Source organism: Heterodontus francisci, chromosome 3, assembly GCF_036365525.1.
Source record: "Heterodontus francisci isolate sHetFra1 chromosome 3, sHetFra1.hap1, whole genome shotgun sequence".
Classification (NCBI taxonomy): Eukaryota; Metazoa; Chordata; class Chondrichthyes; order Heterodontiformes; family Heterodontidae; genus Heterodontus; species Heterodontus francisci.
The window spans coordinates 11,720,019-11,747,005 of record NC_090373.1 but is presented as its reverse complement, the minus strand read 5'-3'; the positions used below and the strand labels follow the sequence as shown (position 1 = coordinate 11,747,005).

Here is a 26,987-nt window from a genome sequence, read left to right as displayed (position 1 = left end):
CTCCTCCTCTTCATTACTGTCTGCCTCCTTCAAGCTCACTCCCCTCCCTCCTCCATCTTCACATCTATTGACAACTGCAAGAAGTTCAGGGATTGCTTTGTCTCCAAAACTGAGGCTATTTGCTCATCTGCACCCAGCCTCTCTGCCTTCCCCATTACCTCCAGTCCATCCTCTAACTCAGCTCCTGCCTCATAACATTCTTTTTTCATTTCTCCACCACAACCTTCTCCAAATCATCTCCTCCATCAGGCCTGTTCCTTTGACAAGCTCCTGACCATTGAAGTCCCCCTCCTCAGGTCAAAGAGTGCAAATATATCCAACAGCTCTCTCTTCTCAGGTGCTGGGCCCCTCACCTCACCTTCAATGCTACATAATACACAGCTCTTTGAAAAGCTAATCATTGACCCCGCTCTTCTTCTTAACTAGCATCCATCTCCAATGTCCTCTTCTCCACAACATAATTGCCACCAAACCGCTTGTTCACCTCTCCCTTTTTCAATCCCTTCGGTTTGCCTTTCATTCCAGCCATCGTACCGAGCCACCCTAGTCAAGGACACCACTGACATTTTGTGTGACTCTGATTGAGTTGCTTTATCTTTGCTCAATTTCTATGCAGTTTTCAACATCCATTGTCAAACACACCATCCTCCTCCATCACTTCTCCTTCATGCTCCTTCTCCCTAGTATTGTCCTCACTTTGTTCCATTCCTACCTGTCCCAGCACAACCAAATGCTTCTCCTCCCATTCCTACACCTCCTGAGTACTCCAAGCATCTCTGGCCCCCTCCAATTGCATCTGTATGATGCCCTTCGGTGACATTATCATAAACATGGGTTGAGCTTATGTATATTTGCCAACAATATCCAGCTTTACTTCTCCCCTACCTGTGATTCTATGATGTGCCATCTGACGGCCTGTCCGCCACCAAGTTGTGAATGAGTCAGAACGTATTGCAGTTTCAGCATCGGCAAGATCAAAGGCATCTATTTCGGCTTCTACCAGGAACTCTGTATTTTGTCACTGATCCTGTTACTTCCTGAATACCTGCTCACACAAAGCCCAACAACACACAACTTGGTACCTGATTGACCAAGCTGAGTCTGTAGCCCAATATCTAGTCCAACACAAAGCCTCCCTACATCCACCTATGAAATATGGCAAATTTCCATCCCTACCTCTCTCCCACTGTTAGCAAAATCCTCATTTGTGTCTTTGCCATCTACTGAATTGAATTTTCCAACTGCTTCCTTGCTGTTCTCCCATGAATGCGTACCCATCGCACGCAAAGTTCCGTTCACCTATCAAAACCCCTGCCTCCTGTGCAGGCTCCCTATCCCTCAGTGTAAAATCCTCATCCTCATCTACAAATCCCTCCACAGCCTTTCCTCACCCAACCTCAGCAATCTCCTCCAGCCCTACACCTTTGAGCTAATGTCCATTCCCCCAACTTTCCTCCACACACTCCAACTGCTTCCCTCTGCCCTGCTACATCTGTGCACCACTGTTAAAAGCCTCCACAAAGCCTTCCTCTTCAGCTACCTCCCTTAATTTTCTATTTGACTCCTGTTTGGGTTTGACTGCTCCACCAAATGTGAAGCATCTTGGGTCATTGTGCTACAATGAGCGTGAGCTGTTGTTGGGCGTAGCATGACCAAAGCGACCCAAATGAGCAGAGGAATTGTCAAAAATCCAACTCTCAGAAATTACTTTGAAACTACAGCTCTAGCAGCCAATGATAATTCAAATATAGAACTTGTACCTACAGGCAGACCTCGAGACCCTGCTTCACCTGGAGCACCCGGCTTGCCAGATTCACCCTGGAAAGTAAGTAACAGAATGGTTAGTCACAGTGTGCATCTTACAAAAATCTAATCACAGAATGAGACAAAGCATTTCCAAAGTAGATTGGGAGATTTCCATGTTACCTTTGATCCAGGCATTCCAGGTATACCATCCCGTCCATCAACACCTGGCAAACCCTAGTGCACAAAATACAAGTTTCTTCAGGAAAAGCAAGCACTGTGTTCATTTTTCAGTAAAACAGTACAGCACAATGGGGTAAGAAATGCAACTCAATCAATTACGTAGATACGAATTAGGAGTAGGCCACTCGGCCCCTCACGCCTGCTCCGCCATTCAACAAGATCGTGACTGATCGGATTGTAACCTCAACTCCACATTCCTGCCTACCTCCAATAACCTTTCACCCCCTTGCTTATTAAGAATCTATCTACCCCTGCCTTAAAAATATTCAAAGACTCTGCTTCCACTGCCTATTGAGGAAGAGAATTCCAAAGACTCACGAGCCTCCGAGCGTAAAAAATTTCTCCTCATCTCTGGCTTAAATGGGCGACCCCTTATTTTTAAACAGTGACCCCTAGTTCTAGATTCTTCCACAAGGGGAAACATCCTTTCCACATCCACCCTGTCAAGATCCCTTATATGTTTCAATCAAGTCGCCTCTTATTCTTCTAAACTCCAGTGGAGACAATCTTAGCCTGTCCAACCTTTCCTCATAAGACAACCCACCCATTCTAGCTATTAGTCTAGTAAACCTGAGTTACACATGATCTCTCTACAGGCAACAGAACAATGCTAAATATATTCACTACAAAATATAGCTCAGTCATCACCTGTGAACAGAAAAGTGAATGTTTTGCTGTGTGACAATTACTGACAAGAGGTCCACAGCTGAAACGTTAACTTGTCTCTTGCCTCGACATATGCAACGTCCAGCTGCAACCATTCATATATATATATATATATATATAAATTATATGTATATAGTCCTCGAGACGGCCAACATCCCCAGCTTGTACACACTACTGAGTCAGCGGCGCTTGAGATGGCTTGGCCATGTGAGCCGCATGGAAGATGGCAGGATCCCCAAAGACACATTGTACAGCGAGCTCGCCACTGGTATCAGACCCACCGGCCGTCGATGTCTCCGCTTTAAAGACGTCTGCAAACGCGACATGAAATCCTGTGACATTGATCACAAGTCGTGGGAGTCAGTTGCCAGCGTTCGCCAGAGCTGGCGGGCAGCCATAAAGACAGGGCTAAAATGTGGCGAGTCGAAGAGACTTAGTAGTTGGCAGGAAAAAAGACAGAGGCGCAAGGGGAGAGCCAACTGTGTAACAGCCCCGACAAGCAAATTTCTCTGCAGCACCTGTGGAAGAGCCTGTCACTCTAGAATTGGCCTTTATAGCCAGGCGCTGCTTCACAAACCACTGACCACCTCCAGGCGTGTATCCATTGTCTCTCAAGATAAGGAGGCCCAAAGAACATATATATATATATATATATATATATATATATATATATATATAAGATAGTTGATAAGAACATAAACATAAGGATTAAGAGAAGGAGTAGGCCATTCACCCCCTCGAGTCTGCTCTGCCATTCAATAAGATCATGGCTGATCTGATTGTGGCCTTAACTCCATTTTTCCTGCCTGCCTCCATAACCCTTGACTCCCTTGTAGATCAAATATCTGTCTAACTCAGCCTTGAATATATTCAATGACCCAGCCTCCACTGCTGTCTGGGGTAGAGAATTCCAAAGATTAACGACCCTCTGAGAGAAGAAATTCCTCCTCATCTCTGTCTTAAATGGGAGACACCTTATTTTGAAACTGTGCCCCTCAGCTCTAGATTTCCCCATGAGGGGAAACATCCTCTCAGCATCGACCCTGTCACGCCCCCTCAAAACCAGAAACAACCCATTAACCAAACTTTCTGTATCAACATGGGGTGCTGCTGCCACAATACTCCAGACCTCAGCACTTGCCCTATCATACTCAGCAGCAGAATACTATACACCTGCCTGGCATAGGACATCACACATACATCATCTCGTTGATACTTAACTGAATGCAACAATGCACATCATAACTGGAACCCTCCGCTCAACACCCCTCCCATGGCTTCCTGTCCTCGCAAACATCACTTCCCCACACATCCGTCGACTGACAAAAATCCACAAGCTGGTTGAAACCATCCTCACTTAATACTCCATAATGACATGTTCAATCCACCTACTGCCCGCCTTCCATCTCGGCACTCCATATGGAGCAACCTTCCTGAGCAAGATCTACCAGCAGACATCCTTGGATCAAGGGATGGGAAAAACAGGAAGTCACTAACAAGTTCCTTGTGACAAACCCCATCTGTCCAATCACAGGCTTTGAACTACCACGGCGAGAGTGGTCCTTGCTTAACAGGTTCAGGACAAGCCAGGGCCCCTGTGCAGCCAACCTCCACCACTGGGGCCTCAGTACAAACCCCTTATGTATTTGTGAAGAGACACAAACAATGCTGCACATTACCGAGGAGTGTTCCCTCTACAGACTAAATGGTGGACTAATCACCTTAAACACAGCAAATGAGGAGGCTATCGCTTGGCTCCGGGGATTTGCATTCGCTAAATCATAAATAGAATCTTATCTGTTTCAATGAGATCACCTCTCATTCTTCTGAACGACAATGAGTATAGGCCCAATCTGCTCAACCTTTCCTCGTAAGCCAACCCCTTCATCTCAGGAATCAGCCTTGTTTGAACTGCCTCCATGCAAGTATATCCCTCCTTAAATGGGGACCAAAACTGTATGCAACTCTAGGTGCAGTTTCACCAATGCCCTGTACAGTTGTAGCAAGATTTTCTTACTTTTATATTCCATCCTCCTTGCAATAAATGCTAACATTCCATTTGCCTTCCAAATTATTTGCTGTACCTGCATGCTAACATTTTGTAATTTATGTACAAATACATCCACATCCTTCTGACCCTTACATTCTGCAATCTATCTCTATATAAATAGTATTCTGCTGCTGTTCAAGTTTGACTTTTGAGGCACAAAACAAACACATTTAAATCACAATTTTAGCTTTTATTTCATGGAAGCTACTTAAGAAAACTGATAAGAAACACTCACGGATTCTCCTTTTGATCCTGGAGCGCCTGTAATTCCTCTGGGACCAGGGCGACCCTGCAGATCAAATACAGAAAGACAATCAGGTAAGTTTCATGAATTTCACACAGCTTCACACAACAGGAGTACATATCAGTGGGGTACATATCAGTGGACTGCAGGGCAGTAGATCCTGTAGCATTTCCTGTCCAGGCAGGACCGACTGACCTTTGTATTGGGAATTTCCAGTGTAGACTCCCATGACACAAAGCTCTTGAGCTGGTTTGTAAATTCAAACCCACAAGACGAACTAAATACCAAAAAATATAGGTTGATGAGTTAGCTTAAGGAAGAAGTACAAGAATCAGGAACTCATTTGTATTTTATGTCTAGAATCATAGAATCATAAAATGATATGGCACTTAAGGAGGCCAATTGGCCCATCGTGCCTGTGCTGGACCCTTGGTAGAGCTATCCAATTAGTCACACTCCCCTCTTTCCCCATAGCTCTGCAAATTTTTTCCACCAAGTATTTATCCAATTTCTTTTTGAAAGTTACTATTGAATCTGCTTCCACCACCCTTACTGAAACATAAGATTCTGAGGGGGCTTTGACAGTTGACAGAGCAGATGCTGAGAGGATGTTTTCCCTCAGGGAAGAATCTAGAACTAGGGGGCACAGTTGCAAAATAAGGGGTCTCCCATTGAAGATAGAGATAAGGAGGAATTTCTTCCCTCTGAGGGTCATTAATCTTTGGAATTCTCTTCCCCAGAGAGCAGAGGAGGCTGGATCATTGAGTATATTCCAGGCTGAGTTAAACAGATTTTTGATTGACAAGGGAGTCAAGGGTTATAGGGGTGGCAGGTAGGAAAGTGGAGTTAAGGCCACAATCAGATCAGCCATGATTTTATTAAATGGCGAAGCAGGCTGGAGAGGCCCAATGGCCTTTCCAGCACCTATTTCTTCTGATCTTGTGATCTTTCAGACAGTGCAATCCAGATCACAATATCTTATTGTGTATTTTCTTCCTCATGTTGTCTTGTTCCTTTGTCAATTACAAAAAACATAAATGTTTTATTCCTTAGTAGGTAATCATTAAGTAAATGAGTTATGATCTAAAATGATCATGCAAAAATTACTTTTTTGGAGATAAAGCAAGCACGTGAGAAAAGTAATGAATAAGGTTAGGTGACTTACAGGATCACCTTTAGGGCCAGGCTCACCCAGAGGGCCTTGAGGCCCGACGTCGCCCTGAAAAAGAATGCAGAATTATCACACACCGTTTTGCAAAATATTAAAATTGTAATAAGATGGATTGGAATCTTGTTGCAAGCATTTCCTCAACAAAATGCAGTGCTGTCACACAACATTGCCACATCTTTGACTGAAAACTGTAATCACCATACTCTTAATTTTTAAACTCTCAAATAGGAGGGAATCAGCAATGGCCCCGGCTGGTGCAAAGCCTCACATGACAGTTCCCTTGTCACCATCAAGTAACACTCCACACTGGAGTGCAGCATCCATGAGTTTAACTGACTATTAACAATACATGACCCAACAAATACAATCCCAAATTTTTCATTTCAATGATTTGTCTCTATTATAACTACTTGCTTGTTATACCAGTCGTGTCTCAATATTGCAAAACTTCATTAACTTTATTTCCCTAAAGCTCAGGCTAACCTTTGCCCTCTAATACTTTTGCAACAAATCCGAAATTAATTGTTTTGTTCAGGCATCGCAGAAGCAGACACCAGTGGAAAGTAATCCCCACTGCCCCTGCATTATGAAATGATCACAAACTAGCAATCTCATTCCACCTACTCTAATTAATGCAATAACTAATATGCAAATTGGAAATGGTGAGGCGCTCAAAAAAACTTAAACTAAAACTTGCGCCATTTAATTGATATTAAATTTGGAACTCAATATTTGGCCTGTAAACTGTGTTTTCAGCATAGATGAACTGGTGCCAAATTTCACAGTAAAATTGACCAATCACAGGAAGCTTCAAAGACCCAAAATAAAAAGATCAGATCTGAACGATTTGGTAAGTCTTGGAATACCATTGGTGGAAAAGATATAAACATAACTGAAAATTAATGATTGTTGATCAGTTAATAACTGAATGGCAGAACTACCAATAAACATTGATTGTAGTACGCAATATTTATTGATAAATATAATGCTTACTTTCACCATTTCATAGTTACTGCAGTGATCAATTTGAAATACTACTGTCAATCTGCCCATAGAACCATAGAAAGGTTAGGGCACAGAAAGAGGCCATTCAGCCCATTGTGCCTGTGCCGACTGAAAATACTAGCCGCCCAATCTAATCCCATCTTCCAGCACCTGGTCCGTAGCCTTGCAGGATACAGCACTTCAGGTGCAGGTCCAGATACCTTTTAAATGAGGGTTTCTGCCTCCACCACCGATCTGGGCAGTGAATTCCAGACACCCACCACACTCTAGATGAAAAAGTTTTTTCTCATTTCCCCTCTAATCCTTCTACCAATCACCTAAATCTTAATAAAAGAGAAATATTGCAGGCCTAGAGAAATTTATTTTAACCATTTGTGACATTTTTAGGTTAGTGTGATGTTCATTTCTTAAAAATTATATTGTGCCAATCATTTTATTCTGTGCCCTACCGATCCATGTCCTTTGCTTTCAATGTAATTTTGAGATTTAGTTGACACTGATTAACATCTCATGTTGACCAGGATTTTTTCATCAGAAAATTAGAAATAAGGTTGGGAATGTTACAGACCGAAGGTCCGTTCAGTATGACAATGAAACCCTTCTGTAGATGTGTGTTTGCTACTTAATTGAGACGCAGCAGCATGCTCTAAGATCCAGTCCACAGAACTGCACACAACATCTATGCTGACATTTCAGTGGAGGACTGAAAGAGTGCACTGAGGGATGAGGCATTAAATTGAGGGCCCATCCCCCTCTTCAGATCCTTTAATTCTATTCGACGAAGAGCAGTGACCTCGTCAACATTCCTCACTCAACCAACACTCCCAAAAGAGTTTATCTGGTCATTCATCCCTTTAGTGTTTGTGAAACTTTGCTGCCCACAAATAGGCTGTTGCATCTGCATAAGCAAATGACTACACTTCTAAAGTACTTCATCGGTTGTAAAGCATTTCGAAATGTCCGAGGACATGATAAGGTGCTATATAAAATAAGGTTATCTTTTTGTTACGTTGTCAGAACATTAGCACAGTCAATTTTATACATTTATGAAGGGCAGTTGAAGTTAGTTTAATATATTTTTGTACTTCAGCAACAAGCTGGCAATTCCAATTTGAGTTTATTGCCTTGGGTGCTGCTGGTGATGGGTGGTCACTTTGCAAGTCATGTGATATTGTCACTTCTGTGTAGCTTATTTTGGAAATGCACAACGATATCACAACAGGAGCAAGCAGCACTGTGTTCACAGTCACATCACTGGATCTCCTCAGCAATATACACATCGATCTAGTCACATTTTAAATGAAATTTACAGTGAACTGTTTCCCTGAGCTGTAGTATAAACACATTACATGATGAGAAATTATGGAATATGAGGATTAATTCCACAATGCTTCATCATAAAGATCACATGCTTCCACCCTCAAAAAATTACCTTAGTTCCCTCTCCCATGGCCACCACAGCCCTCGCTCCCATCCCCACCTGGAAGAAAATTAGCTTTCCCCAGTGTCCTGTCCAATATTTGTCCCGCCACCAACATCACTAAAAAAACAGATTAACTGGTCATTTATTTCATTGTTGATTATGGGATGTTGTTACATACAAATTGCCTGCCATGTTTCCTTGCATTATAGTGCTTACACTTCAAAAGTAATTAATTGGCTCTAAAGCATTTTGGGATGTCCTGAGGTTGTGAAAGGTGTTGTATAAATGCAACCTCTTTCTTTCTTTAATATAGGAACAAATCTGCAGAATGTGTTTTTTCGACAGAAGTGAGAATATTGGCAGTGGAGCGCAGTAATAATAAAAAACTGCAACCATGATAACTAGAATAATGTCATAACATAGAATCACATGGAATGTACAGCACAGAAACAGGCTATTCAGCCCAACTGAACTATGCCAGTGTTTATGCTCCACCCGAGCCTCCCCTCATCCTACTTCATCTAACCTTATCAGCATAATCGTCTATTCCTTGCTCCCTCATGCAATTATCAAGCTTCCCTTTAAATGCATCTATGCTATTTACCTCAACTACTCCGTGTGGTAGCAAGTTTCACATTCTAATCATTTTCTGGGTAAATAAAAAGAAGGGGGGTTACATTTTCAAGACATTATCTACTTACAGGTGAACCGATTGGACCAATAGCACCAGGTTCACCATCCAATCCACGGAGACCCTGGAAAAATAAACCAAGACAATGGTTTTAAAAGGGAAGGAAGAAAAAATATTTAATAACGTTTCTTCTGCGAGCAGGATGAACTTAAAAGTTCCAAAAGTCAACAATTTAGAGCCATTTTTAGGAATGCCAGAACCGGTGGGACACTCCTCCCATCATCCTCCCATATGTATCGGAAAATTACAGGGGCTCTGGCCACAATTTGTCATATGTTAAATTATGGTCTGTGCATCCTGCAATCTTCCAATAGGTGTGGCCAGTTGGAAGGACTCCCTACCTGGTAGCAGAATTCGTAAAATCAGCTCTACTTTTTCTAAACAATATGACTGTTAGCGTTTATTGTTCTGGATTCAGTGGTTAAAAAACATGTTAAGATCTTCAGAGAAAAATAATACCAAACATAGTCACTAAAATAGAAGCAAAATAGTACATATACTGGAAATCTGAAATAAAAACAGAAAGTGCTGGAAATACTCAGCAGGTCTGACAGCATCTGTGGAGAGAGAAACAGAGTTAGCGTTTCAGGGATGTGACCTTTCACCAGAACGTTCTGATGAAAGGTCACAGACCTGAAACGTTAACTCTGTTTCTCTCTCCACAGATGCTGTCAGACCTGCTGAGTATTTCCAGCACTTTCTGTTTTTATCACTAAATAAAATTACTATTGTCACCCCTGTTTGCTCATGTGGCTGGTTAACACCACAGAAGTTTCCAGCTGCCATTTCTACTTAAGCAATTGCCATTGAAGAGTATAACAGTAAGTCTAACAGTATGTGGTCTATAAACACAAACAAGGAAGATGGGGCTCCCATTCAGTTCCTCAGTTACTTTCTGCCCTTAATTCTGTACCCCGTTGCCTCCAGCATGCAGATTGCACAAAAAACATGAAAGTACTTTCACACGGCTTGGATTTCATGCCAGCTACAGTATTCAGTATGACATTTAAATGGCATTTGGAAGCTATTGGCAATGGGAATTGTGCAATGCAGGAGCTAGCTCATTGTTGCAACATACAGGTAGGTACCTGTAATGTAACTGGCCTCTAACTTAATGTTTGTGGGACAATGGATACCTAAACCCATTAATAACAGGACCTTCTGCTGCCAAGTTATTCATTCAGGCAGTGAGCCAAGTATGAAACGACAAATTCATAACCAGACATTTTCTGTACACCCACAGTACAGAACATCAGGAGTAGCTCTTTTGCTATCCAACAGAAACAAATGTACAGAAATTTGAAATTTCAAACATGTAGAATAGTGCAGAAGAAAGCCATTCAGCCCATCGTGCTGCTTTGAAAGAGCTATCCAATTAATGACAAAAAGAAGCAGTGGAGGTCCAAAGAGACTTTGGGGTCCAGGTACATTAAATGTCATGAACAGGTACAGAAAATAATCTAAAAGGCTAATGGAATGCTGGCCTTTATATCTAGAGGATGAGAATACAAGGGGGTAGAAGTCATGCTTCAGCTACACAAAGCCCTGGTTAGACCACAAGTGGGATACTGTGAGCAATACATTGGCCTTGGAGGAAGTGCAGCATAGATTTACCAGAATGACACCAGGACTCCAAGGGTTAAATTATAAGGCGAGATTACACAAACTAGGGTTGAATTCCCTGAAATTTAGAAGATTAAGGGGTGATTTGATTAAAGTTTTCAAGATATTAAGGGGAACAGATAGCATAGATAGTAAGAAAGTATTTCTGTTAGTTGGGAAGTCTAGGACTAGAGGGCAAAGTTAAAAATTAGAGCCAGACCTTTCGGAGTGAAATTAGGAAACACTTGTACACATAAAGGGTGGAGGAAGTTTGGAACTCTCTTCCGCAAATGGAAATTGATGCTGGATCAATTGTTAATGTTAAAACTGGAATTGATAGATCTTTGTAAATCAAAGGTGTTACGGCCAGGTGAGAAAGAGGTCTGGGGTTCCCTTTCAGCTTTCACCTGGTCTTACTGTAACAGAGTTTAATTTTAAACAGTGTTTTTAGCTCCCCCTTGGTGAATCCTTGTTCATCGCCTTCCAATTATAAGGCAAAGAAACCTGCACAAACAGGCTTTCTGATCTGTTTAACAAGTCATTTCCTCGCTCCAACAACAGTTAAAAATCAATGTTCATGACAAAATTGATGTGCCTCATTCTTGGCAGGTGGGGGCCTAGTATGACACAAGTATTAAGGGATATAGTGCAAAGGCAGTTATATGGAGTTAGGTCACAGATCAGCTGAATGGTAGAACAGGCTCAAGGGCTAAATAGCCTACTCCTGTTTGTCTAATCCTATGTTCCTAGTCCAACACCCCTACTCTTTCTCCATAGAACGGCAATATTTTCCCCTTTCGAGTAGTTATTTAATATCCTTTCGAAAGTAAACATTACGTGTAATAGCTATAAAATGTTATTACATTATATCATTTAAGATGCTCATGTGAAAATAATTGTGTAATGTTCCTCTTCAAGTAGAACAGCAGGGCATTAACCTCACTTAACTACTCTGGGAGGAACTACAGATTCAATTTTAAAACTTGCAGTGCCGCTTTGGCAGCTTTGTGTAGAAATGGCACTAAGTCAGCAGAAGTCTGGTGCAGAAAGGTGTAAGCTGCAAGTTAGTGGAAGGTAGAAATTCAGGCATTGTGCTGCCTTAACTAGATTGCACCAGCTGAACTTACCACGTCACCCTTTCGACCATCCATGCCAGCATAACCTCTTGGACCTTGAGTACCCTAAAGTTGGGAAGAAAACCTCTTGTTAAACTGACAATTAACTATTAGCAACTATCAGAAAAACTTAGGTGGCAAATGCAGTCAGTTTTTATTTCTTCATTCCAATTGTCCAACTTAGCAAAATGCACAAGTTTGTGTGGCAGACTGCTGTCAGCCATGGCTCTTTTGATAGTACTCTCACCTCTGAGTCTGAAGGTTGTGAGTTCAAGTCCCAAACCAGCACTTGAGTACAACAATTGAGGCTGACACTCCAGTGCAGTACTGAGGGAGTGCTGCACTGTCAGTGTCTTTCAGATGACAGAGTAAATTGAGGCCCTGTATGTCCTCTCAGGTGAATTAAAAGATCCATGACACTATTTCGAAGAAGAGCAGGGGACTTAACCCTGATGTCTTCATCAATATTTATCCCTCAATCGACATCAAAAAAAGATTATCTGGTCATTGTCACATTGTGTGCAAATTGCCTGCCACTTTTCCTACATTACAACAGTCACTGCGCTTCAAAAGTACTTCATTGACTGTAAAATGCTTTGGGATGTCCTGTGGTTGCAAAAGGCTTCACATAAATGCAACTGTTTCCTTCTTTCTTTCTGGATGATCCTCACACTTCCGACTTCCAGATAGAAGCTCAAAAATGGTATCCTCTGAGGTAGACCGTATCAGTTTGGTAACTGTTGACTACAAACAATGGCAGTTTGTGCCATCTTCACATATGCTGTTTAGGGATGTCTTGGCAGTGATTCTTTTTCTGTACTGCAGGGAGTCATACCTCAAGGTATCACTGACACACAAAGAAACAAATATCTAATTGACCACGGGTGAACAAATCATAAACAGTTCTACCCAGTTGGGACGAGCAATCAGCAGAAAAGAATCAAGTTAATTTTGAAAATCACAATTCCCAAATAGCAGAAACTGACCAATCAAATCACTCAAATAATGCTGATTTGAGTTACCATCTTGAATTTTTCACCTAGATGAAAATGTATTGGTTAAAACAACATTTATAATAAGAAACTTTTGAAAAATTAGCAATTCAAAATAAAATACTTATTTTTCTCAGAGTTGAGTGTATAGTATTGTAATTCATCAGATTAGCTACAGTCCATGTTAATCATAGCAAGTCCTTCACTTATGCATTTTGACTGGAAATGACGTTACAATCCATCATGTTTGTCTCAATAACTAATACTGTTCAATTGTTCATTCCCTTAAATATCTGTTCAATTTTCTCAAATTTTCCCACACAATTTGCTTCCTTGGATCGTTCATTCCACATGGTCATATAAAGTAGTATTTTTTAAATATTTTTTGATATTCTGATATGGGCTACATAGGCAAGGCAGTATGCATTGCCCATCCCTAATTGTCCTGAGACCATTAAGAGTCAACCACACAACATGGGACTGGAGCCACGCGTAAGCTGGACTGGATATAGGTATCTTAAGGGCATTAGTAAAACTGCTGGGTTTTTAGGACAATCCAGCATCTTCCATGGTCATTTTCTACTGCTAGGCCATAAATTGCCAGAGATATTAAATTCACTTTCAAAGTGTCAGGATTTGAGCTTTTGACTTCTTGATTGCTGGTCCAGTACCATAAGAATTAGGCCACAATCATCGAATCTAAATTGGCTGTATATCTTCCCTTCTGATATCAGACTTTGTGACATTCTCAAAACATATTCCAGGGATCCAGTCTGTCTATTCCTTTAAGGATTTTAAATCTTTGAATACTTCCATCTTAATGCACTTTAGCGACTCCTGGTCATTTCGCACTAATTAGAAACAGTCTTTAATTGGCCAATTTTCATTTTGACCTCCATGTGGAAAAGGAACAGGGGTAACAGATCAGCTGCCCATTTTAAACAACACTTGATTTTTATTTCCACAGTGCGGGGCTGTGTAAAATGAGCAGCTAATCCATGACTGCCTCTTTTATACCTGGTGATAAAAGTGGGAATTCAGCCCAATGTTTCTAATCAAAAATACCCTATCCATATATCACAAGATATATTTGAAGAGTAAAATACTTTACTGGTAGGCCTTGAGCACCTAATTCTCCAGGAGCTCCCTGTTCGCCCTCTTCACCCTAAAAGATAAAAACAAATGTTAGTGAAATGAGAAACATAAGTGGACTTATTGTTTGACACAATGAACGAGTGTACAGCTGATATTTGCTTTCACACAAAGAACACTGAAATGATGTGCATAGTGACACAGTTCAAAGGCACCAAGTGCAAAGTCAAGTCACATAGAAGGGAGACTGTTGTCTTTGAATTGATGAGTACAAGAATGCGAATTATGCTTTGGGCCAGGGCTGTTCATTTTTCTGTCAATTAACACCTTCTCTGCACTAACGCTTTGTCTTTCAGCACACCATTAACATACTGTTTGCCATTGCTGCAGGACCTTCAGGTCAGTTATTCTCTGTGACCCTCTGTCCTATCAACACCTTGCCTTTTGTTATCTCTTGCCCCACCCCTGCTTTATTTGCTTAAAACCTATTACATTTCTAACATTTGCCAGTTCTGATGAAGGGTCACTGACCTGAAACGTTAACTCTGCTTCTCTCTCCACAGATGCTGCCAGACCTGCTGAGTATTTCCAGCATTTCTTGTTTTTATTACAAGTTATAAGGGATTGGGGAGAGCTCCAAATTACAATGAGAAGGTAGCAAGCATTGGCCACCTGTATTATTTTCTTACCCACCAATCCTCACGTCAACATGGCTGCAGATCGAAGTGACTGACAGCTTGGGTGGATAGAGTTGTAAATGAAAAACTGCTGAGAGTGATTTCTAGGAGTTCCACCTGCTCCTTACTTAGACAGATTTATGAGCAAATTTTCCTCTTATAGTGTTAGTGCTTAAAGGATCATCTGGGATTGGGGCATTAAAGAAAGTTGGGTGGATTGGAAAACATACTCCTCATGCAGCCTATTCTGGGTTTCCACCCATGAACAAGCAGACTGAAAATCAGCTCTGCTACAGGTGTGTATTTTGGTCGAGAAATCAGCAAGCAGCATGATAATGAGGCTGGACCATTTAAATCGGCTGAGCCACCCTGCTATCCCTCCCACCCAGGAGTTAAAATTGAGTCAATTACGTGTCCTCAGCCACAGTTTAACAGATTATATTTTGATCTTAGATTACATTTATAACTCACTCTATTCACTCACAGATTGATTTCTGCTTCCTCTAGATGCTGTTTTCCTCTCTCATTGTGTTTTTCTTCTCTACACTACAGCTGCAGCATTGTTGAGAAGTGATTTAATTTTGAAAATCCCCAGGGTTTGCCCTGTAATTCGGGAGTTCGGTCCAGACCAGCCTCTGAAGCAAAAGGAGGCTCAAAACTTCAGGGCATCTTGCGTCAGAGAGACACCCACTTTAGTTTAATTTTACTTCAGTCCAGGGTCAGGGTTACACCACGACTTGTGCCAGTGCTAACGTTGTAGTGTAAATGGATCCTTAGAGACCAAAATGCATCCTTAGAAACCAACAACAACTTGTATTCATATAGCACCTTTAATGTAATAAAACAACACAGGGCACTTCACAGCAGTGTCATATTGCAAAATTTGACACCGAACCACATAAGGAGATATTAGGGCAGATGACCAAAAGCTTGGTCAAATAGATAAGTTTTAAGGAGTGTCTTAAAGGAGGAAAGTAAGGTAGAGAGGTGGAGAGGTGCAGGGAGGGAATTCCAGAGCTTGGGTCCCAGACAGCTGAAGGCATTGCCACCAATGGTGGAGCAATTAAAATCAGGGATTTTCAAGAGGCCAGAATCAGAGAAGTGCATATATCTCTGAGGGTTATGGGGCTGGAGAAGATTAAAGAGATAGGGAGGGGTAAGGGCCATGGAGGGATTTTGAAAACAAGGATGAGAATTTTAAAATTGAGGCATTGCTCATCTGGGAGCCAATGTAGGGCAGCGAGCACAGAGGCGATGGGTGAACAGGACGTGGTGCGAGTAAGGACATGGGCAGCAGAGTTTTGGTGGCCTCAAGTTCACAAAGTGAAGAATGTGGGAGGCAAGCCAGGAGTGTGTTGGAATAGTCAAGTCTGGAGGTAACAAAGACATGGATGAGGGTTTCAGTAGCAGATGAGCAGTCGGGCAATGTTACCAAGATGAAAATAGATGGTTTTAATGATGGCACGGAAATATAGTCAGTCGTTCACAGGATGTGGGCATCACTGGTAATTTATTGCCCATCCCTAATTGTTGTTGAGAAGGTGAAGGTGAACCACCTTCTTAAATTGGGCAGTTAAGAGTCAACCACATTGCTGTGGATCTGGAGTCACATGTAGGCCAGACTGGCTAAGGGCAGCAGATTTCCTTCCCTGAAGAACATTACTGAACCAGATGAGTTCTTACAGCAATCTAATAGTTTCATGGTCACCATTATGGAGACCAGCTTTTTATTCCAGATTTTCTTTCATTAATTGAATTAAATTCCTAGCTGTCATGGTGGAATTTGAACTCATGTCTCTGAAGCATTCATCTGGGCCTCTGGATTACTTGTCCAACAGCATAACCACTATGCTACCATGTCCCACTTTTGTCCTGTGAATCCGATGAAACCCAAGAATTATGTTCGGATTGGAGCAGCGAATTTTGGAAAATGAGTATCAGTTGATCATAATACATGGCCTATTCTACCATTCAATGTGATCATGGCTGTTTAGCAACCAAACTCTATATACCTGCCTTTGCCTCATACCCCTTTATCAATCTCAGTTTAAAAATAACAATGGATCGGGCATCAATTGCAATTTGCAGAAGAAAATTCCAAACTTCTACCACCCTTTGTGTGTAGAAGTGTTTCCTAATTTCACTCCTGATAGGTCTGGCTCTAATTTTTAGACTGTGCTCCCTAGTCCTAGAGTCCCCAACCAGCAGAAATAGTTTCTCTCTATCTACCCTATCTATTCCCCTTACAATCTTGAAAATTTCAATCAAATTACTCATTACCCATCTAAATTCCAGGGAGAACTCTACTTCTAATCTCTACTTGTAATTCAACCCTTGTTCCTGACATTTTAATGATCTGTGTAACTGGATCTCCAGTCTCTTTGGACCGCCACTGTTTCTAGCTTTTCACCTTTTAGAATGTACCCTGTTCTATCCTTTTTAGATCCAAAGTGAATGACCTCACATTTGCCTTCATTGAAATCCATTTGCCATAGTTTTTCCAATTCGTTTAATTTATCAATATCTCTTTGTGATGTCACGCTTCCAGCTACACTGTTTCCAATGCTGCCTATCTTTATGTGATAGGTAAATTTGGAAATGTGGCTTTCCATCCCATCATCTAAGTTGTTAAATACGATGAATAATTGAGGCCCCAACAGAAATCCTTGTAGGACACAATTAGTCACAACCTGCCAATTACAGTACCTGCCCATGATCCCTATTCTCTGTCTGCAGCTAATTTCCGAACCAGGTCAATAACTTGTCTTCAATTCTATGAGGTACAATTTTAATTAACAATGTCTCATGAGGGACTTTATCAAATGTCCACTACTTTAGTCACCTTTTCAAAAAATTCAATCAAATTCTTCAGGCATGACCTAGGCAAGGCCAGCATTTATTGCCCATCCCTAATTGTCTTTGAGAAGGTGGTGGTGAGCTGCCTTCTTGAAACACTGAAGTCGAGGAGGTATGAGTACACCCATCGTGCTATTAGGGAGAGAGTTACAGGATTTTGAGCCAGAAATAGCGAAGGAATAGTGAAATAGTTCCAAATCAAGATAGCGTGTGGCTTGGAGGGGAACTTGCAGATGGTGGTGTTCCCATGCATCTACTGCCCTTGTCCTGCTAGATGGTCGAGGTCACGGGTTTGGAAGGTGCTGTCAAAGGAACCTTGGTGAGTTGCTGTAGTGCATCTTGTAGATGGTACACACTGGAGCAACAGTGATGGAGGGAGTGAAGGTTTAAGGTTGTGGATAGGGTGCTAATCAAGTGCCTGAGGAAGTCGGAGCCGGAGACAGTCACTGCTAATCAAGTGGACTGCTTTGTTCTGGATGGTGTCAAGCTTCTTGAGTGCTGTTGGAACACGCAGGAACACAAGAAATAGGAGCAGGAGTAGACCATATGGCCCACCTTTCAATATGATCATGGCTAACCTTAGGCCTCAATTCGACTTTCCCTCCTGTTTGCCATATCCCTTGATTCCCTGTGACCAAAAATCTATCTATCCAAGCCTCAACAAGGGAACATCCACAACCCTCTGGGGTAGAAATTCCAAAGATTCACAACCCTTTGAGTGAAGTAATTTATCCTCATCTCAGACCTAAATGATCATCCCCTTATCCTGAGTCAGTGCTCCCGTGTTTTAGATTCCTCAATCAGTGGAAACAATCTCTCAGTGTCTACCCTATCCAGCCCCTTCAGAATCTTGTATGTTTCAATGAGATCACCTCTCAGTCTTCTAAACTCCAGAGAGTTTAGGCCCAATTTACTCAGCCTCTCATCATTGGATAACCCCCTCATCCCAGGGACCAATTTAGTGAGCCTTGACTGTACCGCCTCCAATGCCAAGTATATCCTTTCTTAAATGTGAAGGCTAAAACTGCACACAGAATTCCAGATGTGGTCTCACAAAAACCCTGCATAACTGTAGCAATACTTCCTTATTCCTGTACTCCAATCCCCTTTCAATAAAGACCAACATGCATTTGCCTTCCTAATTGCCTGCTGCACCTGCATGCTCATTTTCTGCATTCCTTGTACGAGTACCCCCAAGTCTCTCTGAACATCAACACTTACAAGTTTCACACCTTTTAAAAAATATTTTGCTTTTTTATTTTTACAACCAAAGTGAACAACTTCACACTTCCCTACATTATACTCCATTTTCCATCTTGTTGCCCACTCACTTAACCTGCCTATATCTCTTTGCAGCCTCTCTGTGTTCTCCCCACAGCTTACCTTTCCACCTACCTTTGTATCAGCACCAAACGTAGATACATTACTCATTATCTCTTCATCTAAGTCATTAATATAGATTGTAGCTGAGGTCCCAGCACTGATCCTTGCGGCACTGTACTATTTACTGCTTGCCAACTTGAAAATGCTCCATTTATGTTTACTCTTTGCTTACTGTCCATTAACCAATCCTCTATTCATGTCAGTATATTACCCCCAACTCCATGAGCCCTTATCTTGCGTATTAACCATTTGAGTTGGGGCTGCACACATCCAGGGAAGTGGAGAGTATTCCATCACACTCCTGACTTGTGCCTTGTAGATGTTGGACAGACTTTGAGGAGACAGAGGTGAGTTACTCACCACAGAATTTCCAACCTTTGACCTGCTCTTGTAGCCACGGTATTTATATGGCTGGTCCAGTTCAGTTTCTGGTCAATGGTAAACCCCAGGATGTTGATAGTAGGGGATTCAGTGATGCTAATGTCAATGAATGTCAAGGGGAGATGGTTAGATTCTCACTTGTTTGAGATGGTCATTGCCTGGCACTTGTCTGGCGCGAATGTTACTTGCCACTTATCAGCCCAAGCCTGGATATTGTCCAGATCTTGCTGCATTTCTACACAGACTGCTTCAGTATCTGAGATGTTAAGAATGGTGCTCAACATTGTGCAATCATCAGTGAACATCTCCACTTCTGATTTTATGATTGAAGGAAGGTCATTGATGAAGCAGCTGAAGATGATTGGGCCTAGGACAATACCCTGAGGAACTCCTGCAGTGATGTCCTAGAGCTGAGATGATTGGTCTCCAACAACCACACTTCTTTCTTTGTGCTAGGTATGACTCCAACCAGCGGAGAGTTTTCCCCGATTCCCATTGATTCCAATTTTGCTTCAATTTTCCGGAGATGAGCAGCCTTGGCGGAACCCAAACTGAGCATCGGTGAGCAGGTTATTGTCGAGCAGGTGCCGCTTGATGATACCTTCCATCACTTTGCTGATGATCCAGAGTAGACTGATGGGGCGGTAATTGACCGGATTGGATTTGTCCTGCTTTTTGTGCACAGGACATACCTGGGCAATTTTCCACATTGTCATTTAGATGCCAGTGTTGTAGCTGTACTGGAACAGCTTGGCTAGGGGTACGGCAAGTTCTGGAACACAAGTCTTTAGTACCACAGCCAGGATGTTGTCAGAGCCCATAGCCTTTGCAATATTCAATATCTTCAGACATTTCTTGATATCACGTGGAGTGAATCGGATTGGCTGAAAACTGGCATCTGTAATACTGGGGACCTTAGGAGGAGGCCGCGCTGGATCATCCACTCGGCACTTCTGACTGAAGATGGTTGCAAATGTTCCAGCCTTGTTTTTTGCACTGAAGTGCTGGGCTCCCCTATCATTGAGGATCGGGATGTTTATGGAGCCTCCTCCTCCAGTTAGTTGTTTAATTGTCCACGACCTGTCATGACATGAGCTTTGATCTGATCCATTGGTTGTGGTATCGCTTAGCTCTGTCTGTAGCATGCTGCTTCCGCTATTTGGTGGACATCTAGTCCTGTGTTGTCATTTCACCAGGTTGACCCTCACTTGTAGGTATGCCTGGTGCTGCTCCTGGCATGCTCGCCTGCATTCCTCATTGAACCAGGGTTGATCCCTTTGATGGTAATGGTCGAGTGTGGGATTTGCCAGGCCTTAAGGTTACAGATTGTGGTTGAATACAAGTCTGCTGCTGTTGAGGGCCCACAGCATCTTATGGATGCCCAGTTTGAGCTATGTTTGTAAGACTACTCACTCTGCTGTCAGTTAACCCTAAGGGGACGTGGTTCCAAAAGTGAAACTAAGACCGATCTGGGAAGCCATCTTGAATAAAGCCTACACACAATGAAACCAAGAGTCTAGTTTCTTCATGGTTGGGGTATGAAACATAACATCTGGCGATGAAGATGGTGAGCAATTTAAATTTACCAGTCCAACACCTTTCCTGTCATCAGCAGGAGATCCTCCCATTCCATGGGACAGATGGATTTCTGGGTTTGAAATCTACTTGTTCACTATGGGCATGAATAGTACAGATGTGGCAGCAACCCGCAAGGCGGCGGCGATACTTGTACATTGCCTCGGAGCAGTGGGCCAGCATATATGGGAGCAGCTAATGGATGATACACCTATGTTCGATAATGTGGTAAGTGCTCGCAAGAAAAGCTTTGGCCTGAAGAAAAGATATACATTCAACCAGAAATGCCAGGGAAATTGTAGGATGAATTTTGTGGAGGAGGCCGGGCTCCCGGCTGAAAAGGCAGGAGAGAGCCCCGCCTCGGCCTTCTTGTGCACCCCCCCCCTCCCCCCCACCCCCACCCTGGAGCAATTGTCCATTGTTTTGCCGCCTAAGTTTCCCGCACCGGGATCCTTATCCCTTTAAAGAGGATGACGGTGACTTTGGAAAAGTTCATGGTCTTGGTCATCCAAATCGAATTCACCATGATTCAAAGATTTTACACAAAATTACACCCTCAGGCTCAGGGTCACAGACACAGCTTGCCCAATCAGCTCAAGTGCAAGGGTTACGGGCAAAAAGACCACAACAGGCTCATCAACACTTTCCCTATCATGGTCAGGCACCCTCAAAAATGTGCCCAAATTGTCAGGGTACCCATGGATTCAAAACACCATGTCCAGCATGAGGGAAAAGTTGCAACTCAGGCTCAAAGATGAATCACTTCGCAAAGGTATGCAGGTTATCGAAGAAGACTTTGTCAGTTCGACACGTGGAGGAACCTATTCTTGAGAGGGAAATACGACAGTACCTACTATCTTGGACAGTAAGGCACACAGTCCCATGTATGGGGATCACTTCATAAATTGCACAGTCGCAATTGTAGGCATTTCAGTGTTGCTCCTCACTGATATAGGTGAGAAAGTATCCATGTTGAGCGAAGACCTCTACCGTCATTATTTTTCACAATTTTCACTCCTGCAACAGACATTCCTCAAACCTATGATGACTCAATTATCTCAGTCTTTGGAACGAGCACAGTTCCAATGCGTTACAAAAATGTTAACCTAGACAAGTTCATGTTCTATGTGGACAAAGGCAGGAACCTTATGGGGGAAGACCTATTTGATTAGCTTGGCTTCAAACTTACAGATCCCACCAGATCACACATTAATGTGATCGATAATACAGACTATGCACAACAGTATCCTTCCTTATTCACTGGATTTGGGGCGATTAAGGAGTATTGTCATGCTCCTCACGTCAACATGCCAATTAGCCTGCTTCACCAAATTTGAGACGGTTGCCATTCACACTCCATGCCAAAGTAACACAGGAGCAGAAAAGACTGGAAGCAGACGGTATCATATAGAGAATCAACTCATCCCCATTAGGGATGGGCAATAAATGCTGGCCTAGCCAGCAATGCCCACATCCCACGAACGAATAAAAAAAAATCAAACCTAGTCATTGCGCGATGCAAAAATGGAGACTTTGGACTATGCATTGGCCTTAAATCATTCAACAGAGCAATTATTCCAGACTAGTACCCACTCCCTACCATCCAAGAACTATCAGCATCATTTCATGACTCCACAGTCTTCACGAAGCTCAACAGGTGACACAGCTATCTTCAATACCACTAGTGGAGTGAAGCCGACATCTTACAGCCTTTGTTACACATGACGCCGTTTCAGTATCGCAGAATGCACCTAGTGCGTTCCAGACGATTGTCTCTTTAGTCGTGCCAGATGTCAACCTTCTTGATGACACTGTCATCCATGGAAGGGTCAAAGAAGAACATGATCAGCAGTTATCCACAGTGCTTGCTCGACCCGCAAAACACAATTTGACACTCAACAAGGACAAATGCACATTCATGGTATCTGAGATTGACTTTCCTGGGTACAATGTGACATCAGCTGGAATAAAGCCTACATACAACAACGTAAAAGCCGTTCATGCACTTCCGACCACATCTAAAGTGAAAGAGTTGGCATCGCTCCTCAGCACTACCAACTTTTATCAGAAATTTGTGCCCCAGTATGTGGACATCGCAGAGCCTTTTTGAAAACTACTGCGCAAAGATACACAATGGGAATGGACAATCGCACAGCAAACAGCTTTTGACACATTAAAGATGAAGATAACATCTCCACTCATCCTCATGTATTTTCAACCAAATGTGGAAACGTGCGTCACAACAGATGCATCAGGAAACGTGATAGGAGCTGCACTCTCACAGTACATTGCAGCAAGCGAATGACTGACCTTGCTGTCAGAAACTGAATGCAAATACTCCCAGGGATAGCTAGTGAACATTGGCACATGTATCTCTATGACAGGAAGTTCACTCTCCGCACCAATCACCAAGCACTGATGACATTGTTAGCCATGTCAGGATCTGATCATCGACCTCTACACATCTACCAATGGTCTGATCGCTTTCATCAGTACAACTTCGAGGTTGTGTATCTCGCAGATTCCTGTAACCGAGTAGCTGATATGCTTCGCCGCACTACTATCACAGACAGCGTTAGTGATAGCAAAGTAGCTTGTGGCATCGAACACTATGTAGTCGTGGTGATTTTGCACAAATGTTGTGACACGAGAGGAGTTGAAGGCAGAGTTAGCGGCAGACAGTGTACTGCAGAAAATAAGCCAGTACCTAAAAACTGACTGGCCTCGCAGAATAGAGGAAGAACTGCTCCCATACTACAGAGTACGCAATGAGCTTGTATTATTTGATGAAAACTGTATCACACACGGAACCCGAACAGTTATCCTGAAAGTGCCACAGGAACAGGTGTTGCATCTTTCCCATGAAGAACATCCAGGTGTCGTTAAGATGAAAGAACGATCCCGTGACACAGTCTGTTGCCCAGCAATAGATCATAGGAACACAGGAAATAGGAGCAGGCTATTCGGCCCCTCAAGTCTGCTCTGCCATTCAGCTAGATCATAGCTGATCTTCTACCTCAACACAATTTTCTGCATTATCCCCATATCCCTTGATATCTTTAATATCGAGAAATCTATCGACCTCTGTCTTGAACATACTCAATGACTGAACCTCTACATCCCTCTGAAATAGAGAATTCCAGAGATTCACCACTTTTTGAGTGAAGACATTCCTCCTCATCTCAGTCCTAAATGGCCTACCTCTTATTCTGAGACTGTGTCTCCTGGTTCTAGACCCACCAGCCAGGGAAAACATCCTTCCTGCATCTACCCTGTCAAGACCTGTAAGAATCTTGTATGTTTCAATGAGATCACCCCTCATTCTTCTAAACTCTAGAGAATACAGGTGCAGTCTCCTCAACCTCTCCTCATAGGACAACCCTGCCATCCCAGGGATCAGTCTGGTAGACCCTTGTTGCACTCCCTCTATGGCAAGTATATCCTTCCTTAGGTAAGGAGACCAAAACTGTACACAATCCTCCAGCTGCGGTCTCACCAATGCTCTATACAATTGCAGCAAGACTTCTTTACTCCTGTACTCAGATCCTCTTGCAATAAAGGCCAACGTACCATTTGCCTTCCCAATTGTATACTGCACCTGTATGCCAACTTTCAGTAACTTATGAACAAAGACACCCAGGTCCCTTTGTACATCAACACTTCCCAATCTCCCATCATTTAGCAAATACTCTGCATTTCTGTTTTTCCTGCCAAAGGGGATAACTTCACATTTTTCCACATTATATTCCATCTGCCATATTCTTGCCCACTCACTTAGCCTGTCTAAATCCCCTTGAAGCCTCTTTGAATCCTCCTCACAACTCACATTAACACTTAGTTTTGTGTCATCAGCAAACTTGGAAATATTACATTTGGTCTCCACATCCAAATCATTGATATAGATTGTGAGTAGCTGGGGAACAAACACTGATCCTTGTGTGGTACCTGATTAGTCACAGCCTGCCAACCTGAGAATGACCCATTTATTCCTACTCTCTGCTTTCTGACAGTTAACCAATTCTCAATCCATGCCAGTATATTACCCCCAATCCCATGTGCTCGCATTTTGCTTATTAACCTCTTGTGTGGGACCTTATTGAAAGCCTTCTGAAAATCCAAATACACCACATCCACTGGTTTCCCTTTATCTATTCTGCTAGCTACATCCTCAAAAAACTTCAACAGGTTTCTCAAACATGATTTCCCTTTCATAAATCCTACTCTGTCCAATCCTACCATTATTTTCTAAATGTACAGTTATCACATCCTTTATAATAGATTCTAGCATTTTCCCTATTACTGATGTCAGGCTAAGATGTCTGTAGTTTCCAGTTTTCTTTCTCCCTCCTTTCTTAATTTGTGAGGTTACATTTGCTACTTTCCAATCTGCAGGAACCGTTCCAGAATCTGTAGAATTTTGGAAGATGACCACCAACACATCCACTATCTCTACAGCCACCTCCTTCAACACTCTGGGATGTAGATCATCAGGTCCAGGGGATTTATCAGCTTTCAGTCCCATTAATTTCTCCAGTACTACTTTTTAACTAATACTAATTTCTTTCAGTTCCTCATTCTCGCCAGTGCCTTGGTGCCTTGGTTCTTTTAGTATTTCTGGGAGGTTTTTTTTATCTTCCTCCGTGAAGATATGTTTAGATAGAGGATCTGGATCGGCGCAGGCTTGGAAGGCCGAAGGGCCTGTTCCTGTGCTGTAATTTTCTTTGTTCTTTGTAAGACAGACACAAAGTATTTGTTTCGTTTCCCTGGCATTTCCTTATTCCCTATTGTAAATTCTCCTGTCTCCACCTGTAATGGACCCACATTTGTATTTGCTAATCTTTTTCTTTTTACATACCACAGAAGCTTTTACAGCCCATTTTTATGTTTCCTGCCAGTTCACTTTCATATTCTATTTTCTCTTTCTTTATCAGTTTCTTGCCACAATAGAAGAGTTTATCAGAAACTGCATAGCATATGCATTCAGCAACAAATCTACTAAACCATGTCTCCCACCTCTACAACCGAACCCATGGCCAACAAAACCATGAAAACAACTCCAAGTATTTTCAGAGAAATGCATGCAGCCCCTAGAAATCAATGTTTTTTGCTTGTTTTTCATGATCTACATAGCAAGTGGCTGGAAATCGCGAGAAAAAATTCCATAACCACCACTTCAGTCATAGAAATATAGAAACATAGAAAAATAGGAGCAGGAGTAGGCCATTCGGCCCTTCGAGCCTGCACTGCCATTCAACACGATCATGGCTGATTATCCAAACTCAGTACCTTGTTCCCGCTTTCTCCCCATATCACTTGATCCTTTAAGCCCTAAGAACTATATCTAACTCTTTCTTGAATATATTTAATGATCTGGCCTCAACTGCTTTCTGTGGTAGAGAATTCCACAGGTTCACCACTCTCTGGGTGAAGAAATCGCTCCTCATCTCAGTCCGAAATGGCTTACCCCTTATCCTTAGACTGTGACCCCTGGTCCTGGACTCCCCCGCCATCGGGAACATCCTTCCTGCATCTAGTCTGTCCAGTCCTGTTAGAATTTTGTAGGTTTCTATGAGATCCCCTCTCTTTCTTCTAAACTCTAGCGAATACAAGCCTACTCGACCAAATCTTTCTTCATATGTCAATCCTGCCATACCAGGAATCAGTCTGGTGAACCTTCGCTGCAGTCCCTCCATAGCAAGAACATCCTTCCTCAGATAAGGAGACCAAAACTGCACACAATACTCCAGATGTGGTCTCACCAATGGCTTGTATAATTGCAGCAAGTCATCCTTGCTCCTGTATTCAAATCCTCTCGCTATGAAGGCCAACATACCATTTGCCTTCTTAACTGCCTGCTGCACCTGCATGCTTACTTTCAGTGACTGGTGTACAAGGACACCCAGGTCTTGCTGCACCTCCCCCTTTCCCAATCTATTGCTGTTCAGATAATAATCTGCCTTTCTGTTTTTGCCACCAAAGTGGATAACCTCACATTTATCCACATTATACTGCATCTGCCATGTATTTGCCCACTCACTCAACCTGTCCAAATCACACTAGAGCTTCTCTGCATCCTCC

General features: G+C 42.5%; 1 protein-coding gene across 1 annotated transcript in view; it reads right to left on the bottom strand.

Moving 5' to 3' along the window:
- Positions 1-26,987, bottom strand: part of LOC137366606 (collagen alpha-1(IX) chain-like) — a 230,725-nt gene that overhangs the window by 79,243 nt on the left and 124,495 nt on the right. Inside the window, exons 17-23 of the mRNA XM_068028325.1 lie at positions 14,057-14,110; positions 11,966-12,019; positions 9,247-9,300; positions 6,112-6,165; positions 4,938-4,991; positions 1,927-1,980; positions 1,765-1,818 (exon numbers count right to left, since the gene is read on the bottom strand). Coding sequence (XP_067884426.1) covers positions 1,765-1,818; positions 1,927-1,980; positions 4,938-4,991; positions 6,112-6,165; positions 9,247-9,300; positions 11,966-12,019; positions 14,057-14,110 — 378 coding nt within the window. The remainder of the gene's footprint in view (positions 1-1,764; positions 1,819-1,926; positions 1,981-4,937; positions 4,992-6,111; positions 6,166-9,246; positions 9,301-11,965; positions 12,020-14,056; positions 14,111-26,987) is intronic.